Below are 10274 nucleotides of genomic sequence, written 5' to 3'. Positions count from 1 at the left end.
TGCAAATCTTCCCACACAGTGACGTAGACATGTGGGGGCGTGTTTAAACAAGGTGTTTTAGGAGGGCGTGTACAAGTCTTAACTTTTATAAAGAATATCTCTTTGGGTCTTTGCAACTTTAGGGATCTTATCTATTCATGAACAGCTTGTAACACTCCAAAGAGAAAGGAAAACTTGAAATCGCATCATATGACCCCTTCACAGCTGATGTGCCAAATTACACTGTAAAATCAAGCTATAGCAACCAACATGTAAGCAAACAAGAACATAACACAGAAATGTTTAACCAGACGGCAAAACAAATTTATAATGCCTGAAAAATCACGTGTTTAATCGATCTCTCCAGTGCTCGTGATTACTGTGACGTCACTTGTGATCCAGACCTAACGGTGTCTAGGACCCCGCGAACTCCTTCCTGCTGACGGGCCTCTGCGGCGTCTGAAGATCGAGACGGCGGAGCGGAGCAGGCCGGTGCCGGTGCCGGGGAGGGTCAGGACGGGGAGAGACGCGGAGGGAAGACGGGCAGCGCGCAACCACCGGAGGGTTCAGTGCATGGCGTGCATGGCGAAACGGGTAATTAACACAGATATACACACACCGAGCTTCTCTCTGACATATGAGGAGGAGGAGGAGGATGATGATGATGATGAAGAAGATGGTGGTGGTGAAGATGATGATTTCAGATCTGCGCAGATGTGCGTTGCAAAATCCAGCAGCTGCTGCCTTAAAAGAGTTATTTTTCTGTCCGCTCGCCTGAGTTCATATGACATGTTAATTCAGTTCAGTTCGCGATAGTGAAATGAATGTGTGAATGAAGCGAGCTGAAGTCCGTCAACCGGCATTATACTTCATCGTCAGGGTTTAATGCAATATCTATCAATAACTTTGACTTTATCTCAACTTAGAGTGTAAATATTCCTCTTACGTGACAAACGAAGGTTAAAAATAACTGTAAGGAACAAAAAGCTCTTCCGGTTGATCTTGAGATGTTAATTCATGTGAGGCCTCTTTCAGGATTTGTGCAAATGTCGTTATAGCAAAATATGTTATATTCATTGGTTTTTGATGTTAATGAGGTTTTAAATATTTATAAAATATATTTTAGAAAGCATGAAAGCTCTTGACCTATATTAGTGTATATAATACATGGTGTCTCCACTGTAGCTTATTATATTAACTGTAATTAAATATGCGTTTTTGAGTGTGTGTTTATTCATGAAGGTCTGTCCACTCTAAGCACACCTGTGTCAGGTGTCCTGGGTTTCACTGCTTGTGTGGACTGTGACCCACAGCAGGTCACGCTTCTGATCACTCATGCAACTTTATGAACACCTTGAGCTCTTTCTAAATGCTCAGAAATATATAAATAAATATTACAGCAAAGGAGAACGAAATTTTTCCTTTTTTTTATTATTAGAAAGCATGCTGGCAGTAAAAACATTATCTGAAGAACATTTAATATCAAGAACTTTGTAATCTCCAAAGAGTGAAATACAGTGAAAGTTTTTTTTTTTTATAAGAAGAAGATTCTGTGCTGAACCTGAAGGTGTTGCAAAAACTTTATTCTGGATTTTCCCTTTCATTTCTTCTACTTGCTCATTGTTTAACATCAGAAACGCCCTATTGTGTGATCTAAAATAGTGGCCAGGCCGAATTTCCTTTTCCTAATGGCTCGTGTGTTTAAAAAATACTTAAGTTCCATTTAATAGATGTAATTAATTAATCAAATCTGGCGAACATCATATTGTAGTTTATCAAAACCAATTTTTTTTTTCTCAAATCTAATTTTATGTGAATAAGATGACGGCAAACTCATTTCGCTCTTCATCAGTAAAAGCTCTTCATTTTACTGGTGTTCTAATGATATGTCGGAGCTTTTTAAATGAGATTATGTGAAAATGAATGAGATGTTATAAATAAATGAGAAATGCGCTTGTTTTTCCAGAGCGTCATGGAATTGACGCGTGTAGACGCGACGCGACGCGGCCGCGTTATAGAGCGCAAAGACAAACTGGCAGGGATTCAAACGCCCGCCATGTTACAGACTTTCCACATTAAACCACAAACTGGCTGCTGTTTGTCTTCTGTGGACACAAATCAAGTCTTTTTTACGAACTGTCGTGATTTGATAAGACAATCTTGCCTCATTTATACCAGGGGATAATGAGGGAAACATGATAGATAGCCTAGCCTACTTGTGTTTCCTCTTGTGCTCTTACAAGATGTGTCGCCTTTCATAGATTTTGCCAGAATAAGTAATCAGATTTCATACAACCATGCACTATTAATGTATAAATGTCCATTTACTCCAGAAATAAATGAATACGGTCGTTGTTGTGTTTGGTTTCGCAGGGAGAAGGAGGATTTGATGGTCTGAAGGTGGATCAGTTTCATCGCCACAAAAGTCCCTCAGCATTTTAATGTTTTATTTCATTTGCGTTTATTTCAAATGCATCGATCAGGCCTGTAGTGTGTTTTTGTTTCATCATGCCTCTTGATCTGGACTGTGACGCAGCGGCGAACAAAACGGTAAGAGTCATTCGTTTCGTCACTGGTTTGTGTGTGTGTGCGTGCTGGGGAACCGAGTGGAAGCCGCCAGACACGGGCAAAGTGAGAAGGACAAACCAGGCTGCGAGTAAAACGCACCTCTTTTACAGCGTCTACGAGGTCTAAAAGAGACAAAACTACAACGCTCCAGTTAGCAGGCTATATTCAGCGAAGCGCGCTTGACGTTCGTTAATCCGATTTCGTTAAATATGACGCAACGTTCTACGTTTGACGCGTCACTGATATGCAGCGTAGATACGGCTTTGCAGTAAAATTGTTGTTGAAAATTGTTTAAAAGAAACGAACTATTGAGAAAACATATTTCCGTTACTTATTAGTTTATAGCCTATAAATAAATTACATTCCTTACGTAAATTAACCATGGTTTTACTACAAATTAAACCAAAAAAAAAAAACATGGTTACTATAGTTAAACCATGGTAGCCACAAATTAACCATGGTTTTGCTACACTAACCATAGTTTAACCATGGTATTTGTAGTAAAACTGGTTATACAAATGGTAATCAATACGCCAAAAAAAACAAAAACGTTTACTACACTTTTACTACAATAAAACCATGGTTAATTTTCATGAATGCTCTCTTAATTCTCCAGAAAGTTGTTATATGAGTATATCTTGTTTTTATCGTGTATGTAAGCGGCAAAACAATCAATGAAGCGTTTGTCGATTATGGAGCCTTTTTTTGCGCAACGCTCGCTGTAGAATAAATGCGGTGTTAATAAACACAAAACGATGCTTGGAATTTGTTAAACAATAACAAAAATGAAATGCCCTTATAATAGAGAATATGTTAAAAGCTTTCCCATCTCATTAGATACACATTTACGTGTAAATAAGATGAGTACGTTTTACCAGAATGTCGTGGTATGAACGCTTTGCGCAAGTAGCCTACGTGAACACAAACGCTTGCTACGCAATCTAAGTAGGCGTTTCATTCTCACAATTGCCACAAGGGGGCCAAAATTAGCTTAAATTAGCATTTTTACCATTCTTTTTCAGATCACACTTAAAGGTACAATAGGAGATCTTGGAAAATGCTAACTTTAGCCTGATAGCACTGAAAGCGAACGTCCCACCCTTCCTGCAATCGCCGTCCAAAGCCACGCCCCCTGAACGCATTTACACTCACAGACCAGAGACAACATTACTACAATAGGCTACATCAGGTTCCCAATTCCAGCCCATGTTCCGAAGTGAAGTAAACTTCAACGGATTTCCCCTGCTCAGGGAGTAGGGAGCAATGAACTCTGTGTAGGGATCATATCGATCGGAACACAGTTCATGCACGTAGCTCACTTCTAACGAGCTGGCGCGAGGACTGGATTAACCGCTGGGCTACATCATGTGTCATTCACCGGTGAGAAATCTTTAAAAGTACTACAATACCAGGAAGGAAGATCGGCTTGTTGATGTTTGCCTGCCATCCTCGCTCTGTCTGCACAGCGTGCGTGAACGCGCTGATGAGTATCCTGTCTGCGCGAACTGGGTGCGCAGAGGTATGCTAATACATACGTTGACAGACAGGTAGGAAAGCATATTAAAACACTCGGACCGAACGTTTTGATTAGACGAACATTTCTTGATCCTACACCTTCCACAGAATATATAAATACAGACAAATACATTTAGACCACTTAACTTAATGATTGCTATCGGGATGTGAAGAGACTTTCAACCAGCATAACAAAAAATGTTTCTGAAGACAATCACCTATTGCACCTTTAAATAATTAGGCTATGCACAGTATTTATGTGCATTATGTCTGTGTTTGCATGTTAGCGCAAAATGTTTTTAGCCTAAAAGCGACAAAAACAGCAACGCTTATAAGATTGCCTATATTAAGAAAGATATGTTACTCATGTGTTATAACTGTACCTTAAGCTGTAAGGCTAGTTATGTATGCCGAGTTGCAATAATCGAATATTATGGCTTTAATTTGATGTTATTGTAGCATTTTTTTGTGTTATACCTGTATAGGGCCCTGTGATGAGAGAACTAACCCATTTAAACTAATAAAATCTCACCTCTGTGCTAGTCAAATGTTCTCTTTAACTGAAATGGCCCATCTTTGGAATCAGTAGGCGAAATAACCACATGGATGATTAGGGAAACTCATTAAAATCACGGATGAGCATTAACCTGGAACCCGTCAGAGAGAGAGAGAGAGATTTTACCGTCCTACTGACCTCAGGAATCTCGAGAGAACCGCCGCAGTGTCATTGAGGTTACGACTGTGGGTGTGTAGGAACGCTCTAGTAACTCTCCGTAACTCTTCATTTTCCTGCTCCGCTCCTCTTACAGTTTAATGGCCGTTCAGTTATTATAAATCTGTTTTCAGCTGTTGGAGCAGCACACAGCCTCGGTAGTTTATGTACGCTGGCCTTACAGTGTTCAGAAAGCCTTGTCTAACTGATTTATGCAGCTCGAAGTCATGTGAGGTGAGGCATGGGGTAGATTTTCATGTAATATTGTAGGTGAATTGGTTTTACAGTGTATTTTGCAGGGAAGAGAGCCAGTTTACACCTAAATCTAGTGATCTAGTGATGATGATATGAGCTATTTCCAGTCTAAAAATCTGTGTTAATGTGTACTGAAAGAAGCATTTTATTACGGTATGTGTTGGGGGTGTGAGCTGGTTAACTGTAGCGTTTTCATTGGTTTTTATTAACTTTGCACCAACTTTGGTCTGTTGAGCAGGTGAATCAGTTACTAGAGCTTTAGTAATCGATCTTGAGCAGGGCAAAAGGTGTGTTTGAGATCTCGGATGTGTGTGTTGTTTGTGGTGTATTTTATTGCTCTGCTCATTCAGATGCCCTCCGTGAACCCGGCTGAAGTTATTTATTGGCTGATATAGTATTTATGGCAGTGATCAGATCAGTGTTTGCTTTGGCAGAGAAAATCGACCCATTTAAATGCTCGTGCTTGCATACAGGAGCACACACATTCAACACATGTCCTGGATGTGCTTTATTCTAACTGAACAAATGTTTGAAAACAAATGTTACTAATGTAAAACTCAATATGAATTAATAATTAGCCATATTTGTGTTCATATACATGTTTTTGGTGTTATTGGTGGTATATTTTGGTGGAATTTCAATGGAGGATTTGAAAAAGATGGGGAATTATTTTAATTATAATACTTAATTAAATTTTTTAATAAAGCAAATATACATTTTTAAATATTATAATATATTATATTTTAATATATTATAATATATTATATATTTAAATTAATTTTAATTTTATATTTTTTATTTTTTATTGATTTCATTTGGTGTCTATAGGACAGTGTGCAGGTGTATTTTCTTCAGTCATATCAGCCTTTATACAGTATATGTGTGTGACTACCTGGAGATGGAGAGCAGAGTGTGTGGAAGAGAGAGAGAGAGTGAGATATATTGAGAGAGAGAGGTGCTGGACCCAACAGACTCGTTACACCAGGGAACTTCCTCCTGTTCTCGGCCCAGTCTGGTTGCTTGGCAACAGCAGTGGCCCAAAATAACCCACTGATGACCGAAATAATCTGGAGATGGCAAAAGCAGACACAAAATGTCTCCGCGCTCTAATGTTCTGATGTAATATTCTGCTATACTGTTAACCGCTGACATACTGAGTCATGTGTTTATACTGTACTCTTACAATACAACCAACCCACGACAATTAGAACTAATTATCATATTAGTACAGTTACTACCATGTTTAGCTCTGTGCTATTTCTGTGATTTATATATGTGTGTGTATATGCTGTATATACTATATATATATATATATATATATATATTCAAGATTCTGTTTGTTTTGAAATGACTCTTGATCAACGTTTTTTAAGTACTTTTCAAAATAATTACAGATTATTAATAAATCAAAACAACTGTATGTTAAAAATTATTAACTAATTATATATAAAATAATTAAAAATATATAAATATAATAAAAAATTGCGATTATACATTACCGTTCAAAAGTTTAGGATCGGTACGATTTTTTAAAATGTTTTTGAATAAAGTATTTTCTGCTTACCAAGGAAGGCTGCATTTATTTGATCACAACTACAGTAAAAACTGTCTGTTGTAAAATTCAGTTTATTCCTGTGATGCAGAGCTGAATTTCCAGCATCTTTACTCCAGTCTTCAGTGTCACGTGATCCTTCAGAAATCATTCTAATATGCTGATCTGCTGCTCAAGAAACATTTCTGATTATTATCAATGTTGAAAACAGTTACAGAGTTATTGTAAATTGTTCTCAGGATTCTTTGCTGACTAGAAAGTACAAAAGAACAGCATTTATTTGAATAGAAATCTTTTGTACTATTATAAATACTACAATTTTAGTCTTTACACTGTTTCCTCAGATATATTTGGTATTTAGCTGACATTAGTCTTTAGACTGTGGTTACGGTTCATCGCGTCTCTCTTGATTGAGGCTGAAGTCTTTGATTGGTCCATTACGCTCCACTGACCCACTGAAATATCCTTCTGAGTCGACTAATATGATGCAACACAGATGAGTGGAGTTCATGTCACGTTCATTGGTGGTTTTCGTATCTCTAATGGACTTGAGGTTAATGTTTAATGACTATTAACATCCATTCAGGCAGTTTCACACACGCTCGTTTGCAGAAATACTCCCCTGGTGACCCCTGACCTGTGGGGACTGATTAAACTTCATGTTGTTTCAAAGGTTACGACAGAACGATTTATGAGAGAGACAGGAGAGTTCATGAATTAGATCTGTGTGTTGTGGCTTCATGGTTGTGTGTGATAACACTATCGGATAAATAACATTAGTGGGCACATGGTTGCCGGGATTGTTGCCAGGGAAATGACCTCATGGTTTTGTTCGGGAGAGCAGCATCATGACCTGCTGGAGACAGTTGCTAAGCAGCATTTTCACCTTAGTAACTGCTCTCATCCGACTGGATCCCCACTGAGAGAGTCCAGACGGATCATCTCTGCACGCGCGCACGTGTGTGGGTGTGAATTTGTGACTGGAAAATATGCTCCTTAAAGTCCTTACATGTATTTTATTTTATTATTTTATTTTGTTTAATTTTATTTTATTATACACTCATAGCTCAAACTCCTTCATTTTAAAATTCCTTTATTTTAACTTATTATGTGCTCATAGATCCTTCAATTTCATTTCATTTCTTTTCATAGATTAAAGTCCTTCAAATTAAAAATCTGTTTTTTATTTTATTTAGTTTTATTTTATGCTAATTTATGCTTCAAATTATAATTCCTTTATTTTGTTTTATTTTATTTATTTATTTTTATTATACACTCATAGATCTAAGTCCTTCAAATTAAAATTCCTTTCAGTCATTCCTTTTAGAGAATTGTTTTCCTTTTTATTATAATTTTGTATTTATTTTATTTTATTTTATTAAAGTCTTTCAAATTAAAATTATTTTATTTATTTTATTTTATTATAAGTTCTTCAAAGTAAAATTCCTTTTATTTTATTATACACTCATAGATCTAAGTCCTTCAAATTAAAATTCCTTTTAGTCATTCCTTTTAGAGAAAATGTTTTCCTTTTTATTATTATTATTATTTTTCTATTAAAGTCTTTCAAATTAAAATTATTTAATTTTATTATAAGTTCTTCAAAGTAAAATTCCTTTTTTTCATTTTTTTATTTTACACTTGTTGATAAAAGTTCTTAAAATAAAAATTAACATATTTTAAAATTATTTTGTTTCTAATAATATTTATTCATTTTTATAATATTCTTTTATTTATGATATATGTATAATATTGTATAACTTAAATTATATTAAAATAATTTTTAAAATCACATTAAGTTAATTGTATTTAATTCTGCTGAATTTTGTCATTGGTAGGTGCTTGTTTGCTGAAGCAGTCATCGCCTCACTATTTAGAGGGGAAAAAATAGGTCAAACTTTTTTTTATAGAGAGAATATTTTAGAGAATGAATATCTTCTTGTATAGAGGAGTTTTGAGCCAGTGTCACTATTATCTCAGATTACAGCTTCAAATGAAAGAGAAAAGAGAGTGTAAGTGTGTGTGCGTTTGTTGTATTTCTGATGTGTTTGTGTGTTTGTTTGTTTTAGAGTCCAGAGGCGGAACAGGAAGTGTGTGAGGTCACGCATGAAGAGAGAGTGACGGACACACCAACACGAAGAGTCGGACGACCCGCTCGTAAACGCAAAGCACCAGGAGTGAGTACATACGTCATACGCACATACTGTGTGCACAGCTACGGCTCACCCGTGAACACAGCTTTAGAAAACATGCGTGTTCAGTGGATAAACAATATATTTGCATTGCATGTTCATTGCCTTGTCTTCTGTATGGCAGTAGTTCTTTGGCGTGCTTGTGAGATGATTTGAATGTCTGTGAGCCATGATTGAAAAATGAGCAGCTGATCAAATACTGCATGAGATACCAGCTTCAGCCCTGTGTCTCTGCTCTTCATGTGCTGATTTAAACAGAGACAGTTCAGCCAAAAATTAAAATCCTGTCATTTACTCACCCTCATGTCATTCCAAACCTGCATGTTGTTATTTTTTCCATGGAGAAGTCTTTTCGAAGCTAGCATTCTAAAGTCTGGGTCTGTAAGATTTTTTTCTTTAAGAAATGAATACTTTTATTCAGCAAGCACACATTAAATTGATCAAAAGTCTCAGTAACATTACATTTACATATGACATTTATAATGTTACAAAAGATTTCCATATCAAATAAATGCTGTTATTTTGAAGTTTCCATTCATCAAAGAATCCAGAAAAAATCCATCACTGTTTCCACAAAAGTGCACAACTGTTTTGAACATTGATAATAATCAGAAATGTTTCTTGAGCAGCAAATCAGCATATTAGAATGGTTTCTGAAGGATCATGTGACACTGAAGACTGGAGTAATGATGCTGAAAATTCAGCTTTACATCACAGAAATTAATTACATTTTAAAATATTATTCAAAAAGAAAACAGCCATTTTAAATTGTAAAAATATTCCACAATATTAACATTTTTACTTTTACTGCCTTAGTGAGCAAAAACAATAAAAATTCTTACCATTAACTTTTAGGCCATGTCCACACGTACACAGTATTTTTATAAACTGAGTTTTTCCTTCTTCCGTTTTAAAAAAAATCTCCGTCCACATGAAAACGCAAACGCATGCTATGAAGCACCGTCAAAAGCATGCCAAACCAACAGGTGGCGATATAATCTCAACCGTAAAGCCATGTTGGCCAATCAGAAGCCTGAAAAAGTTTCCAGTAGGCGGCGATAACAGCACAGGCTCCGACGTCACAAGCCAAAAACTCAGATTTCGCTGTCTACACGATAAGGGGCCGTTCACATGTCACGCCTAAAAACGCGTGAAAAACGCTAGGCGCGCCGCTTTCTGCTTTTTCCCCTAAGCATTCAGGCGCTTGTGCTCCAGAGGCGTCTGCCGTTGCTAAGCAACCATGACCTGCGCACTTCATGAAGGGAAGTTTCAGCAAAGGATAAATGGATTTGCAGCACTAAAAATCGCTTGCAGTAGCTCTGCTACTAAATTTATTTAAAAATGTCTATCCTGTACAGCTATGATCAGCTGTTCCTTCATCTTGGCTGAGCTTTCAATGTTGTTACGGGAAAGGATGAAGCTGATTGGTTGGTTCTTGTCACATGACCCACGGTGCGCTTGCGGCATTCTGAAAAGTTGAAATGTTTTTATCTCGATGCGG

At 36.8% G+C, this 10274-nt stretch overlaps 1 protein-coding gene across 3 annotated transcripts in view; it reads left to right on the top strand.

Moving 5' to 3' along the window:
• Positions 1–558: 558 nt before the first annotated feature.
• Positions 559–10274, top strand: part of LOC107721450 (DNA (cytosine-5)-methyltransferase 3A-like) — a 50517-nt gene continuing 40801 nt past the window's right edge. For 2 of the 3 annotated variants that reach the window (XM_016529465.1, XM_016529463.1), the window contains exons 1-3: positions 559–573; positions 2353–2529; positions 8651–8758. In XM_016529465.1, coding sequence (XP_016384951.1) covers positions 2488–2529; positions 8651–8758 — 150 coding nt within the window. In that variant the 5' untranslated portion in view covers positions 559–573; positions 2353–2487. Of the gene's footprint in view, positions 574–2333; positions 2530–8650; positions 8759–10274 lie in introns of those variants that run through there. The other variant, XM_016529464.1, reaches the window with a different exon arrangement.

This window comes from Sinocyclocheilus rhinocerous, unplaced genomic scaffold (genome assembly GCF_001515625.1).
Source record: "Sinocyclocheilus rhinocerous isolate Xijiao unplaced genomic scaffold, SAMN03320098_v1.1 scaffold454, whole genome shotgun sequence".
Taxonomy (NCBI): Eukaryota; Metazoa; Chordata; class Actinopteri; order Cypriniformes; family Cyprinidae; genus Sinocyclocheilus; species Sinocyclocheilus rhinocerous.
This window is presented reverse-complemented; position numbering and strand designations above follow the sequence as displayed.